Here is a 17,500-nt window from a genome sequence, read left to right as displayed (position 1 = left end):
GACGACAGCTAGCCAGCCTCCGTCCACGAGGCCAGCCCGAGTTGTAATCCTCACGAGGTTGAATCCCAAACGATAGTGGAAATCAACGATGCTCTTCTCCGGATACCACGTTCCAAATCAATACAATCCAACCAGTAATGGTTCTGCAATCTTGACGCTGGTTCTCCTGTGCACTATACTTCACATTAAACTAGGTCGAACTTGACGTTACTTCACCAAACTCTGACACTTTTACTATTCTATTCGCACATGTTCTAAACGCACGGTTGCTCACTTCACTGTTACCGAACTTGTCACACTGCTGCTTTAGACGAACTGAATGAACTACTGCTGGGCACACCTGCGCCAGCATATATACTTAAGTGATTATCTAGTTCCAAACCTCAGTCTTTGTCTGGTATCAATACGCTGACTCCGGGCATGTTCCGACATGCCTGAAACTCGCCCATTGCACCTGTTTGAGTGCGAGACTGCCTGGAGCCTAGGGCGCTATCCAATAAGGAGAGTGAAATATTACTATGGTTTGGACGCAGGTAAAGGGATATACCGTGTATATATAAATAATATACAAAGTATATCAAACAATAAAGGGATATTCTCAGTTTAATCTGGCCCTTCACAACAGCCGCCTCCTAATTAATCCGCACCTAATTAGTTAAAGGAAGACAGATTAATAGTCCAGTCAACTGCTCAACGTCTGTTGTGGGGAGTAGGGCAATCTACAAAGTCAGTGGGTCATGATCGTCATCAGGGGGGTCAGGGAGCCTCGACAACTCTATCAGCCTCGCCACGGGTCGGGTGTAGGTCCACCCCTGGACAATAACTTCTGCCGCTCTGACCTTTCCGTCGGCACCAGTGATCACTTTGCTTACGCGGCCGCCCGGCCACATAGCTCGGGGTAGTGACTGGTCTATGATCATAACGACTGTGTCCACTTTTAAGTTGTCCCTGTCCTTGACCCGCTTCTGACGGGCTGAAAGGGATAATAGGGAGCTTAGGAGGAAGCGGGCCTGAGACTGGTTGATCTGTGCTTGGCTGTGTCTCCACATCCTCCGTCTGTTCCTCTTGTTCGGTCTGTACCCCGTCTGAGGAGGGGCCGGTTCCGGCCGCCCCATCAAGAAGTCGTTTGGGGTGCTGGGTTCGAGGTCAGCTACATCGCTTGGAGCGCAGCTGAGGGGGGTGGAGTTCGGAACTCCCTCTTCTTGGGCCCACGGTTCTCTCACAGGCTTCTCGTCTAATGTCAATAGCCTCTCAACGGGCTGTACGAGAGAGTGGCCGGTGTCGCTCACCTTTGTTTGCAGGCAGCGTGTAGACGTGGGTTGACTGTCAAGTCCGTAGAGGGGGCCCTGGAGCGTCCACCCCAGTCGGGTCTGAACCGCGACTGGGCATCCTTTGGGTCCGATGTGGGCCGCCTCAATTGGGAGAAGGAGGTCCGCGTGGTCAGAGCCTATGAGCAGGGTCGGTGTGGCGCCGTCGATGAGCGGTATAGGTAGTCTGCGTAGGTGCACGTATTTCTCCATCAGCTTTGGGATGGGGTAGGTGTACTGGGACAGGCCTATGTCGTGGCTGGTGAAGGTGTTAGTGATGCTATACTGCTTCTCGGGCTGCTCGACCGCTGCTATCGTGAAGGAGAAATTTTCACCCTTTATGGTCTTCCGGTCTCTTCTAATGGTACGGATTGTCATTGTTTCTTCGCTCCCCCGCAGACCCAGCTGGGCTGCGGCGGATGCGAGGAGGAGAGTCTTTTCTGACCCATCGTCTAGGACGGCGTAAGTGTCCAGGACCTTGTCCTCGTAACTCAGGAGCACTCTGACCACTTTGATGAGCACTCGGGGGCTCCCGCTATGCTTGGGGTCTATGTGGAGCACTCCTGTTGGTGGGTTGCCTTGTCGGGCTAGTCTTTTCTTGTGGGCCTCGCGCAGTGTATCGCAGCGAGCGTGGTCCTGTGTGTTCGTCCTACTCCACTGATCGATTTCGGCGGGGGTCAGTTTCTGGTAGGCTTCACACCGTGACATGGAGTGTCCGCTGCGGCAGTAAGTACACCAGGGGGGGGGCCAATGGATCTTCTGTAGTGGTGCCGACTCGCGGTAGTCCGAGTAGCACCGTGACTCCCAGTGTCTGCTGTAGCAGTCAGGACACCAGGGGGGGGGTCCAGGACTGGTTTGTGGTGACACTGCCTCGGCCTGGTACATCACCGTGACGGGCACACTCTGGCCTCCTGGCGGACGCTTGTTGCTGTCGTGTAGGACCTCCAAGTGGACGCCGTCGCACTTGCTGCATCTTTTCTTTAGGCGGCACTCAGCTGCCATGTGGCTGCGCGCGCAGCGGAAGCAGCGGCGGTTGGCTTTGATCCACTGACTCACCTCGTCAGCGGTCAGCCTCTTGAAGGTGTCACATTGAGACAGCCAATGTTCATTTTCACAGTACTGACAGACAGCCTTCCACTTCTCCTTGACGTGGGTGTTGTGGCTCGTCTGCCGTGGCTCAACCTCGGCTTGGTGCATAACTGTCACGGACCGGCGGTTGTCATTGAACCTCCGCGGTCCATCTCTAGGGCTAGAGTCACTCCACACGAATGTGTCCAGTCGTAGACTGCTGACCTCCCTGGCGAGGAAATCAGCTAGGTCTAGGAGGGATGGTTCTGGGCCGTTGGGGTCACGGTGGTCTCTCTGCCGCCGAAAACGCTCTTGACGGGCGGGAGAGAGCTTCTCCAGTATCCGCTCCACGTTAGAATTTGCATACAGTTCATGTCTCCCCTTCTCCTTTTGTGACCCCAGCATCCCCACGAGGGATTGTACCTTGATAGAGAGGTCATCTAGTGCTCTATTGTCTTTGGCTGGGGGGAGGCGGTCGATATCTCGTATTTCTTGGATCACGTAATCCCATATGCGTCCATAGCGCTGGTCGAGGGCCACCAGAGCCGCGGAGTATGGGGTGCTTGAGTTGGAATATGCCAGCGCTATGTTATGCGCTCTGGGCACCTTGAGATGCTTGAGGAGGATGGCATATTTGTACGACTCGTCGGGGACATCGGACATCATAGTCTCCAAAGACATGCGTAATTCCGTGTACTGTGCTCTGTCCTCGCGCGTAAAGTCTGGGAACGTCGGTGCGCCAAGGTAAGATGCCATGGATGGCTGGGACACCGATGAGCGTAGGGGGAGAGGCCTCCTGGGCGAGTCTCCCCGTACGTGGGGTCGTGGGTTAGTGCTGGGTGGGTACCAGAGGCCGGGCCCCCAGGTGCTGCTCCTCGGTGCCGACTGTGTATTAAACTCAACCTTGGTTTGGTTCGGGGGTTCGTAACGCAGTGGCTCGGGGCTGGGGTCGGGGCTGTACTGGGCCTCCTGGTCCAAGATGGGTTCGTGCTGGTGGGCTTGATATCCCTCCTCTTCCTCCGCTAGGTCCTGGAGTCTTCTAGTTAGTTTCTCGGCGACGTAGGCGGGATCTTCCCGTTGGCTGGGTCCCGTATAGACCGGTCGGGGAGGGGGCTCGGCGACGTAGGCAGGTTCTTCCTGCTGGCTGGGTCCCGTGTAGTCTGGTCGGGGAGAGGGCTTGGCGACGTGAACAGGTTCTTCCTGCTGGCTGGGTCCCGTGTAGATGTGTCGGGGAGGGGAAGGTGCCCTCGACCCGTGTCGTGATGATCTCCGGGAGCTCCGCGTGGAGGAGTGGGGGGTAGCCCTCTGGATCAATTGTTCTTTCATCTGCGCCTGCAGGCGGTCCCGCTCCGCTTCGCGCTGTGCATTGGCGGCGTCGCGCTGTGCATTGGCGGCGTCTCGTTCCGCCTCGCGCTGTGCATTGGCGGCGTCGCGCTGTGCATCGCGTTGCGCGTTGGTACGGTCTCGCTGAATGGTTTCTTCAGCCTGGAGGCGCCTCTCTTCCAGTCTGATGGTCATCGCTGTGTCGGCCTGGAGGCAACTCTCTTCTAGTCGGATGCGTTCTCGCTCGTTCTGTTGTTGCGCCTGGAGGCGTTCTCGTTCCACTGCAGAGTGTTCGCGCTCACTAAGTGTCTGTGCTTGGAGACGGTCTCTTTCGGTTGAAGCTGTCAGCGTGGCGATTAAGGCTTGCGCCAGTCTCTGGTCAGCCTCGCTGGGGGATGACACCGATGGAGGTGATCGGGCGTTGACAGGGCTTGGTGGAGACCTGTTCTCCTGGCGCGCTCCGAGGTTTATCTCCTGGGCGCGGTTCTCTTCTCGTGGTTGCGCGCCGAGGGCTGTCTCGGGTACGCGCCCTTGGGTTGGTTGTGCACCGGGGTCTATCCCTGGAGCGCTTTCTTTATCCTGGAGCGCTCCGGGGTCTATCCCGGTGACGCTGTCTGGAGGTATAGTCACGTCATGTCCCGCTTGGTCCCCCCCCGTGAGCTAAGTCAGTTTTGTTTGAACCCTCTGGGGTCTCTACTGGCGGGGCTGCCAAGTCGATAGGAGTGGGCATGCTTAAACTATCTGTTTTATTCGTATTTAACGTCCGTTTAGATAAGCTAGGGGGTAGAACAAAAGCGAATTCCTCCAGATATGGAGGTGGCTGACGTTTGCGCTGCGGGCGTTCTAGCTTAGGGGAGCCGCTTGGGGAGTGTTCACCGCTGGCCATGTTAATATTAATATTATATTAAATATTACACTGATACCCTCCGGCTCGAAGGACCAATTGTAACTGAGGGGTTACAAAACCCTGACTGTATTAAAGATTGTGATAGATTAAACCACTGCTAGTTATGTACTTTAATTACTGGCCAGACAGTACATCAAATATAGATGGTGAACACCCACAAGAACACGGCATTGACAAAGAAATAGTATTTGAGGGTAATTTATTATTATTAGGCAACGTTAGGTTACAGAATGAGAATTAGGGTCGCGCTTGTATGGCGAAGAATATACGTAAAGTCAGTCAAGAGCATGAGTCACTAAGAATAGCAGGAATCCTACGATGGGTCTAAGTTGACACCACCTGTTGTATAGTAGCAATTATATAGGGCAACACTGGTACCGACTGAGACAATGAGTTCCCTCCGGGGTGTAAGGCCTGGAGGGTAGAGGAATGTTCGGGTACTCCGTCTGATTCAATGAAGAATAAAGAGACTCCAGGTACAGGAGTCGGTCCTTGTAAACTCCCTTGATCAGCAGCAAAGTAATAATTGTAATCCAGATGCTCGACAGCATTGACGACAGCTAGCCAGCCTCCGTCCACGAGGCCAGCCCGAGTTGTAATCCTCACGAGGTTGAATCCCAAACGATAGTGGAAATCAACGATGCTCTTCTCCGGATACCACGTTCCAAATCAATACAATCCAACCAGTAATGGTTCTGCAATCTTGACGCTGGTTCTCCTGTGCACTATACTTCACATTAAACTAGGTCGAACTTGACGTTACTTCACCAAACTCTGACACTTTTACTATTCTATTCGCACATGTTCTAAACGCACGGTTGCTCACTTCACTGTTACCAAACTTGTCACACTGCTGCTTTAGACGAACTGAATGAACTACTGCTGGGCACACCTGCGCCAGCATATATACTTAAGTGATTATCTAGTTCCAAACCTCAGTCTTTGTCTGGTATCAATACGCTGACTCCGGGCATGTTCCGACATGCCTGAAACTCGCCCATTGCACCTGTCTGAGTGCGAGACTGCCTGGAGCCTAGGGCGCTATCCAATAAGGAGAGCGAAATATTACTATGGTTTGGACGCAGGTAAAGGGATATACCGTGTATATATAAATAATATACAAAGTATATCAAACAATAAAGGGATATTCTCAGTTTAATCTGGCCCTTCACAACAAACTTTCTTTAATGAATATAACTCATCAGTTTTAATACTATAATATTAGTGTAGCCTAATCTTTATCTGTAACTGTGAAGAAAAAGCACATTGGTTTAAACAGAATGAATAGACAAAATATTTTTTATTCTTTTTTATTTTTATATATTTTTTTATTAAAAATTAAAAATGCGAATGTTGATTTAGAATTCGAATGCCAACGTAACGAAAAAAGGTTCGGACGTTCGAACGTTTGGGCTCAGCCCTAGCCCACGTGCTGCCTCATGTGCATGGAATCAAGTCCGTCGAGTTTCATAGTCCAGACGTTCCCGTCCACCGCAGTCTGCGTGGGTTAAAGCGACAAAATGGTGGACGTCAGTAGACTTCCCCGCTAGGACACGTTTTCTGTGTGTACAGTAGGGCTGTCACACACACACACACACACACACGCACGCACGCACGCACGCACGCACGCACACGCGCACGCACGCACGCACGCACACACACACACACACACACACACACTGTATGCATGTGTGCTTATCTGTGTGCACACGTGTATGTTTACGTGTGTGTGTGTGTGTGTGTGTGTGTGTGTGTGTGTGTGTGTGTGTGTGTGTGTGTGTGTGTGTGTAGCAGACCCTGGAGCTCACTCAGCACCGTGGTCCCCTGGCCCTCGCCCCTCCCCCCTCCATGCTGTCTGAAGACCAGCTCAGCCTCTGGAAGCACGGAGCCAGACGACAGGGCCACGTGAGTAACGGCCACTTCCTGTCCTCCTTGTCCTTCCGTGTATTTTTTAACCTATTGGTAAACTAACGTATTGATGATAATATACATTATAACTGCTGTTGTGCCATGGTTATGATGTTTATACTTGAAGACGTTATGTCGTGATGCAATTTGCGGTCCGCCCCTGAGCCTCACGGGCGGAAGAGGTTAAAGGCGCCGACAGAGACTGCAGAGCGTTTCCACAGTATCTGAGCCATGACTTCAAAGACACCATCACATTTTAGTTTAAGTTGAGCTTGTGTTAGAAACTCTCGATTAGAGAAATCACAGTCTCGCATTATTAACAAAAGGAATATGAAAAACTTTAGTGATCAGGCTTTTCTAATTGACCTATTCCATAGCGACATCCACTACACATTGGAGATTCCCGATGTCGAAGTAGCACTCAACTTTTTTTCAAAAACCTTTCTCTCAATTGCTAATACACATGCACCTTATAAAAGGTTTAGAATAAAAAATTGATTAATCCCTTGGTTCACACCTGAATTATCTGCCTTGCTTAAGGAGAGAGACAGAGCCTGGTCACTTGCCAGACGCTCTGGTGATCAGTCTCACTGGGCAGCATTTAGACGGCTCAGAAATAAATGTACAGCATCTGTGAGAACGGCTAAAGTTGAGTATCACTTAGAACTAGTAACCAGCTCCTACTCAGATCCTGCTAAATTTTGGAAGGCGTGAATTTAAATAAGACCAGAACCACAATTTCCCTCCCTACAGAGATTAGAAAGGGTGAATCCTTGATCTCGGAACAAAAAGAGGTCTGTTTAGCCATAAACCAACATTTGATGGAAGCTGGTCATCTATTTGAGAATAGCCATGTAGGGCCACCAGGTGGACAGGATCAGGAGCCCTGTACATTCCCTGTGCAGATAGGACATGATTTTCAGTTTCATTTACAACCCTTGTCTGTAAACTCTGTTCTTGAGGCACTTCAAGCCATTGATACCAGGAAATCAACTGGAGAGGATGGGTTGGATCCTTTTTTCCTCAAACTAGCTGCACCATTGGTTTCAAAGCCAATAACACACATATTTAATCTTTCACTACTAACAGGTGTGGTTCCTGTTGCCTGGAAAACAGCCCATGTGACCCCCTTGCATAAAGGGGGGGATAAAAGTGACCTAAATAATTACAGACCTATCTCCAAGTTATCCTGTCTAGCAAAAATCCTGGAGTCATTGGTAAACAACCAACTTAAAACATTCATCACAAAACACTCTATATTTTTGTATCACAAACAGTACTGTATTTGCAAATCTGGTATGTCATAAATGTATAGATGTAGCAGTACTGTCTATCTGTGTGTCATGTATGTTACGATGAATTGAAAATGGGGGACCCTGATGGAAACAAGACGAAAGTCTTTCTCTGGTCTACATCCCCTTAACAATTGTGTGTATTGAGCTGTACTGTATTGTACCCATTCTGCAATCTGTGTTCAAACATTTTTTCAATCAATCAATCAATCAAAGTACAGTAGTAATGTCATTTGTTGTGGACATTTAGTTTGACCAAGTCCGGTGAGTTTAATACATTTCATTTCAAACCTGTATTTAAACTCGAAAGGCAACTGATGTTTCCCCCATTTACAGTCACGTTGAGTGTACACAGAGTTAAAAATATAACACAGAATATAAAATCATAACAATAAGACAAGTAAGGATAACAATCAATTAAAACATGTAGGCCTACAACTTGATTTACAATTCTACCCCATGCAAATACTAACAGTATGCAAAGAACAGTGGGCGTGTTTACCTGCTGTAAAACCCACTTGAAGCCGTTTAGACCAGTGTTTCCCACCCACCCCCACCCGACCTACCCACCTATTAACACCTCATCTAGGAGAGGGGGCAGGGAAGTGTCAAATGCGTCTGGTTGATACGGTCACAGTTCCATCCTAGAGGCTAATCTTTCCTGTGACAAAATGGCATCCAATGTAATAAAAAAAAAAGTCTGCTACATCTATACATTTATGACATACTAGATTTGCAAATACAGTACTGTTTGTGATACAAAAATAGTACTTTATCATGGTCTGATCACATAAACAAAAAGTGTGGGCTTCTGCTTCAAAACAGTTGCTAAATAGGTTGTGCATGAACGTCTTAGTTGGCGGAGTGTTGAGAAAAGACTTTCTGCCAACTTATTAATTTGTTTTCATAAAATGATCACAACCCACAGTCCTAAATATAGCACAGATAAAATAATTTCGCAGCTCAAATGTGCACATGCATTTTACCAGAGGGGCAAGTAGAGGGCAGATTATTCTACCCCATGCAAATACTAACAGTATGCAAAGAACAATTTTATATACTGTAGGGCTATCAGGGCATGGAATTATCTTCCAAGTGACATACTGTACGTGACATAAGAGGTGTAGCAAGCTTCAAAAAGTAATTAAAATCTTACATGTGAGCCAATATTGATAATGTTGAGTTATGCAATATGTTACCGTTGATGTATATATTTAGATATAATTTGTTTGTGTGTTAATGTTGTTGTGTTTCCTCGATTGGTACGTCTTGCTATGTTGTGTTTCAATACAGTGGGTACAATACAGTACCAATGGCTTGAAGTGCCTCAAGAACAGAGTTTACAGACAAGGGTTATAAATTAAACTGAAAATCATTTCCTATCTGCACAGGGAATGTACAGGGCTCCTGATCCTGTCCACCTGGTGGCCCTACATGGCTATTCTCAAATAGATGACCAGCTTCCATCAAATGTTGGTTTATGGCTAAACAGACCTCTTTTTGTTCCGAGATCAAGGATTCACCCTTTCTAATCTCTGTAGGGAGGGAAATTGTGGTTCTGGTCTTATTTAAATTCACGCCTTCCAAAATTTAGCAGGATCTGAGTAGGAGCTGGTTACTAGTTCTAAGTGATACTCAACTTTAGCCGTTCTCACAGATGCTGTACATTTATTTCTGAGCCGTCTAAATGCTGCCCAGTGAGACTGATCACCAGAGCGTCTGGCAAGTGACCAGGCTCTGTCTCTCTCCTTAAGCAAGGCAGATAATTCAGGTGTGAACCAAGGGATTAATCAATTTTTTATTCTAAACCTTTTATAAGGTGCATGTTTATTAGCAATTGAGAGAAAGGTTTTTGAATAAAAGTTGAGTGCTACTTCGACATCGGGAATCTCCAATGTGTAGTGGATGTCGCTATGGAATAGGTCAATTAGAAAAGCCTGATCACTAAAGTTTTTCATATTCCTTTTGTTAATAATGCGAGACTGTGATTTCTCTAATCGAGAGTTTCTAACACAAGCTATAGGACAGTGATCACTAACACCTAATTCAAAAACACCACAAGCACTAATTTTATCAGTCTTATTAGAAAACATTAAGTCAATTATACTTGACCTAGAATAATCTTTTAGATTTGGCCTGGTGGGTTCAGTAACCAATTGTTGGAATTGTTACAGTGTTTAAAATAGTCACAGAAAAAATAGACTTTACATAAATAGCCACCCCTCCAAAACGTGTGGAAGTTGTTAATGAAGGTATGGCCAGTGGCAGTACATAAAGTCTGCAACCAGCAATGCAGACTAAAAAGGCGACTAAAATGCTTAGAGCCATGTCTTAAAGATGGAATAGGACCGGAGAGGACACAGTGTTTTCCTAGGCTCTCTATGGTTAATGCCAGAGACATAAGGTCAGATTGAAGCTTGGTCGATTGCCTGGATAACACATCATTGGTCCCTACATGTAAAATCACAGTGTGAACAGAGGGATGACTCTCAATGATAGAGGGCACCCGTTCCATAAGATCAGTCACCTTAGCACCAGAAAAACAGTATGATATGGCACAGGGAAGTTAATAGACCTGATGATGGAGTCACCAATCAAGAGGACTTTGGGTTTGCCCTCATGGAAACCTCCATCATAGATGGAAAGCCTTGGGTGATTTTCAGCTGCCACTGGGACAGGGTAGACAACAGGTCCCCCAGGGTCCATGGAGGAGGAGGAGGGGGGCGGCGGCGACGGTGCGAGTGCAGACCATGAGGGTTGATGTACAGGAGAGCGCTGCCGAGGTGAACTGGGGGAGGAGTGGTCCCTACGAGCTCTCTTGTTCCCGGGCTGGGGGTCAGAAGATGAAGAGTGGTCCCTACGAGCTCTCTTGTTGATCAAATGATCAAATGATGACTACTACTTACTAAAGGTAAAAAGGTTTTAAAAATGAATGTTTAAAAGTACTAAAAACCAACAAAGAAATACCAAACACTAACAAACATTCAGCACAGACAATGTGGATGCTGCCATCTTGGATTTCGTTTATTTATTAATTTTTTAATTGAGCGGCTTCCTATAATAGCTGATACTGAGCAGTACCTGGCTAACTGCTTGGCCTTCCTTTTGGGGAGACCGGCTATTTGTAGGCCCCTCACAACCAACTTGTGCACATGCCCTAGGCTGCCAAAGATAAAAACTAGGAGTTTACATCTGTAGCCTAGCTGTGAGATCCAATGTAATAAAAAAAAGTCTGCTACGTCTTGCTATGTTGTGTTTCAATACAGTGGGTACAATACAGTACAGCTCAATACACACAATTGTTAAGGGGATGCAGACCAGAGAAAGACTTTCGTCTTGTTTACATCAGGGTCCCCCATTTTCAATTAATCATGACACTGCGGTGGCCAGGAGCGCGCAACAAGATGGTATACATTATGGTATATGATTTATGAATAGTATATTCCACTATAGCAGTATATGGTGTGCTGTACATTTGAATGTAATCTAATTTTGAGAGTGCAAATGTAACAGTAAAGTGCAATAGTGATATACAATGAACAGGTGATTAAACTCGGTGTAAAATATATAAATTAGTACTACTGAGTAATAGTGCTAATCACTACTCAGATGTATGTATAGAGTTGTAGTATAATACAGTGATACTCACTTTGGTTGAATCGAATCATTGACACAGATACCATCCAAATAGTAGTTATCTTGACTTTAATGTGGGTCTAACTTAAAAACACATGAACACACAGTGCACTCGCTCACACCATAGGTCACTTTAAACACAAAGGACACTTTAAGAAAATAACTTGTTGTGATTAATGCATAATATAGTTAGTAATAGCAATTATAGCATAGGGGCATAGCGAATCGAATCATTGACACAGATACCATCCAAATAGTAGTTATCTTGACTTTAATGTGGGTCTAACTTAAAAACACATGAACACACAGTGCACTCGCTCACACCATAGGTCACTTTAAACACAAAGGACACTTTAAGAAAATAACTTGTTGTGATTAATGCATAATATAGTTAGTAATAGCAATTATAGCATAGGGGCATAGCAGTAAAACTATATATTGTACATAGGACCCAGTGCCTTTAAGTAGTAGCTCAAAACCCCACTCTGTAGCTGATGGCGATGGAGTGGAAATAGTCTCCAGTTTGACAGGTACCTGCAACATAAAAAGAAAATAGCCATTAGAGAAGAGAACTGGGTATGGAAAATGACGTGAAAATAGACACAGACTATAAATAGCTAATGCATATCACTCCTAGTTACGCAGTCCTCATATCCCTCCTAGTTACACACAGTCCTCATATCCCACATACACACAGTTGCGAGAGTGAGAGCAGCACATCACCAGAGTTATCAAGTGTATACAGTATGAAACATTAGTATTAGCTATCACGTTAGCTACCGGTGTGCGGCTAGCTAACGTTAGCTCTTGGTGAGTTATAGTTATTTTGCACTTACCTATAAACGCCCCTCCACGAAATCCACTTGAGTACAGCTCTTTAACAAAGTCCAATATGCCCTCGTTCATTAGATCCAAAGCATCAATTGCTTTTCCTCGACTCTAACGCTAGTTTAGCAGCTAATGGCTAATGGCTAAACAGCTGATTTTGTAAACATGAGGCAGAGTAGGGGCGGGTCTTCGGTGCCAGAACGTTGGGTTGTCTCGTAAAGAATAATACTGCACTGTATCTAGCTGATTACACGCTGATAGCACGTTAATCGAAAATACCACACCATTACTGTACCAATGACAGTCAAATAATCTACAGAAAAGCATTACATTGCAAAATAATATGTCCAAGACTAGTGTCGCATGCACACACACACACACAGATTGTAGAATAGCTCCCTCTCTCCACCGTGTAACTCGACTCCCCCTACTGGTTGAACCAGGCAGAGCAGCGTCAAAAGACGTCAACTTGCGTCAACCACCGGCATCTAGCTTGCTACCGGCGGGAGACGCCTCGTTTTCCAGTCCCACATCTGTATGTAAAAAACAACCATAGCCATGAAACCAGAGGTAGAGACACAAAGATAGTTCCATTTAGATTTAAACTCATTTCCTACGGTCAGCAGACTTTCCTTTACTCAGCTGTTCTGTGGAACAGCCTGGCCAGCAGCATTAAACAGGCCCCCGGGTTAACTGGCTTCAAAAAGCATGTACGATCATGGCTATCGGCATAGGAAAGAGAGGGTAGCATATTTATTTATTATTCTCTTATATTCAACTGTATATGCATATTGTATCTTAATGTTTTATGATGTTGTTTTATGTTGATGTATGTCCTGTTTTTTAATACCAGGGACTATAATGGAAGTAAGTGCTTGCATTTTATCATGTTTTTATCCCTTGGATGATGTCTCTAATCCACAATAAAATCAATCAATCAAGCGAGGGACAACCAGTAAGCCCTGGTCAGAAGACCTCGGTGACATGCTTATCCAAAATGGCCATCCACTGCCATTCATTTCGAGGCTCTAGTCAAAACAAAGGACTTCCCCAGCTTCTTTTACCCTTTTCTCGTTGCGATCAGCCCCCGCATTGGATAAGGCTCTAGAATAGCATTGGCTACAAAGGTGGTCATGGTCAATCATCTTCGCCATCAGAGGTGACTGCTCCGTTCAGGACTGTTCACAACCGGACGTGGTCACTTGTCCGAATGGCTTATCTAATGATGCTCGTCGGATGTTTCGTCTTGTAACTCGAGACTGAAAGCACGCAATAGGTAGAGCGTGGTGAGAATCGAAAGGCGGCGAATTACACTTTCCAACAATGTATTGAATGATCGGGAGAAACGCAGGCCGGAGCCGACAGACGAGCGCAGAGTGCTGCGACATGCGTGAGCGTGCATAATGGCGGTGTTGAACCTCTTTAGCCCGAGGTTACATGACATCACGTCATGAAGCAATCTCTCCCGAGTCCCGACTGTATGACATAATGTTGCGTTTTCTTTCCAAATGTAGCCAGGAGTAAAGACCCTAATCCTTCGAAAAACTACATTACACAGCCCATGCCAGCTTCCTGCAAGCAAATCGCTGATTTTTTTTTATTTCTCTTATTTCTTGGGATTATCTATCACAAAACTGAACGTTATTGGCATAGATTGGAGCGCAGTTAGTGCGCGTTACAATCCGATTCAAAATGGCAGAGCCATATCCATTATAAGAATGGAACTGTACATACAGTAGATTTCATTCACGGTTCTTCCTGCATGCGTGGTGATACTAAATCCAAATTTAACTCTGCCATTGGAACGAGTAGATTTGGCCCGATCCATAGATGTGCAACTTGGCTATAATAAGGTAATTTATAGGCCTGATATTCTATATTCTATAATAATATTTCAAATGGCATGTGTCCGGATGGCATAATTCAGTACTGTATCTAGAAAACATTCTCCTGTACAACACTACGATCTGTACAGGTAGTTTACCATCAGGCTGTGAAAGTACTAGACAGGAAAACAAACAGCCACCACCATTGTCATAGCATAACAAACCAGAACCTACTGAGCTGGGACAATCTCGTTAAATTCAAAGATGCCTGCCTTACCTATAAAATCCTACATGGCTTGGCTCCTCCCCCCCTCTGTACTTTCATAAAACAGACATCTGCTGACGGATATACCAGATCTGTTGTTAGAGGGGACTGTGTAGTCCCAAACAGGACGTCTGCTTTTAGTCAGGCAGCCTTATCCGTGAGAGCAGCCCACACCTGGAACAGTCTGCCAATACGGCTCAGGGAGTATCAAAGATACATTTAATTTAAATCGAACATCTCTCAAATCATGGTTGAGAGATGGTCAAGTGTGCAACCATTTTAACTGAGGGGTTGTGATGTATTGTAATGTATTTTTTAATGTATTTATTTTAATGTATTTTAGTGTATTGTAACCTACTGATTCCTACTGTGTTTTAATTATTGTACTGTCTTAATTATTGTACTGCTCATGTCACCTGCCTCAGAGACTACAGTTGAAAATTAGCCAACCTGGCTAAACTGGCATATTTACAGTCAAATGTTCCTTAACTCAATCAGCGCCAGAGGGATACGTGTAATGTGTGGTTAAAAGGCCATCGTTCTAACCTATAGGAATACGTGGCGGTGTTTGCAGGGCTATAACTATATTCTATATTATAGCTATGGATACAATACTATGGCCCATTTGACATCGAGTATCTATCGCTCAATATGTGGAAAAAAAAACATTCCCGTTTTATACCGTGGTGAATATAAGTATGGTTTTAGAGCGGTCTAGGGTCATTCCTGGGAGGCTAGTAATAGACCGCAGTGTGTTTTATACTAAATGCATTGGCGTTCCGTCCCTACACACGCTACAATAAAAAAATCAAATGCATATGATAGGTATTATGTTCCATCATGAATGCATGAAAGGGTGGGAGGGTCGTTTTTTGATGCTTTGATCGTAACCAACGGAATACGTTATGGACTAGAGTTACACACATACGCTTGGATCGCAATGAAGGCATGCTTTGATCAACGCAAGATTGATATCATATAGCCCTTACCTTGACTAGGATGTACCCCGAAAAGTATATTCCAATTATCTGATCGCGAGTCCCAGTATTGGTGTCGACCGTGTCGCCAACATAATCCGCCATACATCATCCATCTGGAGCATTTGACGCTCCTCAAGCCGATCGGGACGCGTGTAGTCTTTTACCAACGGAGTTGCAGTTTTCCGCGATCTGATTGGCCACTGACGTTTCTCTCAGCGCCAATCGCGTGACGCCTAGTTCTATCACTGGTTAAGCTTGGCGACTCTTTCGAAGTTGGTTAAGGTTAGAGTTTGTCTTTAGAGCAGGGCGACAGACCACCAGCCCTGATTCCAAACTCTAACCTTAACCAACTTCGAAAAAGAGTCGCCTAAGCTTAACCAGTGATAGAACTAGGCGTTAGCTAGCTAGCAGGCTGTTAGAGGCAGAAATAAACAACCGCTCCCCTTGCCCGACATGGAAAAATCAGACCGGACACTTTAGATCGACGCACAGCCCAAGACACAATGGGCCTCATTCAACAATACTCACATATTAGTTTTCTTATAGTCTTGCTTACCTGTCTGTTAAGAGAACAATCAGAAAAGCCACCGCCACATTCATCAAGCCGTTCTTAACGTCCAAATCTGTTCTTACCCAGGTCTGTTGCATGATGAATCCCACTCATTCTTAAATTCAAGTTTCAAGTTTCTTTAATAGTTGTCATACAGAAGTACAGAATACTTTCATACAAAATGCTTCTTACTGTTACGCTCCAGAGACTGTGCTAGACAAGATAGTATCAAATAACATAGTATAGCATGTAAATTAGAAGTAGAAAATGAGGTCACAGTGTTCAGTATAGACATATGTACAATGTTTGATGCATAATAGACGTAACTGAGTTACCATATAATATACAATACTATGCAGTGTACTAATGTACAATACTATATAGTGCAAAGCAGAAATGGGATGAGGTACAATTTAGGTACAATTTACAGTAAGGTGTACGAGTTGTAGTGCAATCCTTCATCAATAAATATAAAGTGTGGGGAGTGGGTGCTACAGTGTGTTTGTTTAAAGTGAGTGTGTGCTATAAAGTGTGGGGAGTGGGTGCTACAGTGTGTTTGTTTAAAGTGAGTGTGTGCGTGTGGATGTGTGTGCTATGTGCATTTGATGGTTGTTGTGTAGTGTTCATTGTTCGTTGAGCAGCCTGGTGGCCTGGGGATAGAAGCTTCTTCTGAGTCAAATGCGCGTTCGCGCTCAAGTCATTTGCATACAGACACGCCCGGCATCTCCTTATAAGGCGAATGAGACGTGTGTAAAACAGCCGAGTTTCGGCATCTGGTCCATTCAACAGGAAGCGATTTGCGACTGATCTCAAAATTACACACACACACAAACACACACACACGTCTCACGACTTGTGACTCAGTGCATGTGTGTGTGTGTTCCTGTGGGTCGCTCATCTCATGTGTGTGTGTTAATCTGATGACAAATAAAGACTTATACTTGTACTTATACGTATACATACTGTATAGTGCGAAATAAATCGTTCCAGCAGAGTAGGCTTTGTCAATACTGAACGACTGCGCGCTTGTCAAGAACCAATCGTGGAGTAGGTTGGGAAATACTGGATATGTCACCTGTCATCTCTCTCTGAAAGGTCCCTGTGGCTAAAACCGAGTGCGCTCAGAACTTGCAGTTGTGGAGCAGAGAAGAGAAGAGAGGAGAGGAGAGGAGATGTTGTAAATATGCGTTCTATGCGTAAGCCTGGGCAGCCAGCATCTAACTGTTCTAACAGCAATATATAATCCATTTCAGAAGCAGAACGCACGCAATAAGTTATAATAATAATAATTATTATTTAAAAGTTCTGGGTTTATAAAGTCGTATTTGGGGGCAATTGACCAATGGTTTGCTTTCAACCCATGAGCTCCTTCCTCTCTCACCTTTTTATATATATATTTTTATTGTATCTACTAAAACTGTATTATATTGTATTGTTTGTTTTGTGTCTTTGAGCTTTAGGAAAAGCGCTATATAAATCTGATGTATTGTTATTATTAGGAATGGTAGGCTTTTCTAAATGTTTCTCATCTGGGTAAGAGTGCTCTCGACCACTTGCCTGAGAGAAAAGCAACAATAAGAAAACATTGCTGAATCCCAGGTAAGAACAAA

General features: G+C 45.4%; 1 protein-coding gene across 1 annotated transcript in view; it reads left to right on the top strand.

The window, feature by feature from the left end:
- LOC311234561 (attractin-like protein 1) overlaps positions 1-17,500 on the top strand; it is a gene marked incomplete at both ends in the record, with an annotated part of 812,919 nt that overhangs the window by 236,070 nt on the left and 559,349 nt on the right. The window contains 1 exon segment of the mRNA XM_084321810.1: positions 6,397-6,510. Within this exon segment, the coding sequence (XP_084177936.1) occupies positions 6,397-6,510 (114 nt within the window).

Source organism: Notolepis coatsorum (assembly GCF_963971535.1).
Source record: "Notolepis coatsorum genome assembly, chromosome: 9".
Lineage (NCBI taxonomy): Eukaryota > Metazoa > Chordata > Actinopteri > Aulopiformes > Paralepididae > Notolepis > Notolepis coatsorum.
The sequence above is the reverse complement of the archived record's forward strand: the minus strand, read 5'-3'. Positions and strand labels throughout refer to the sequence as shown.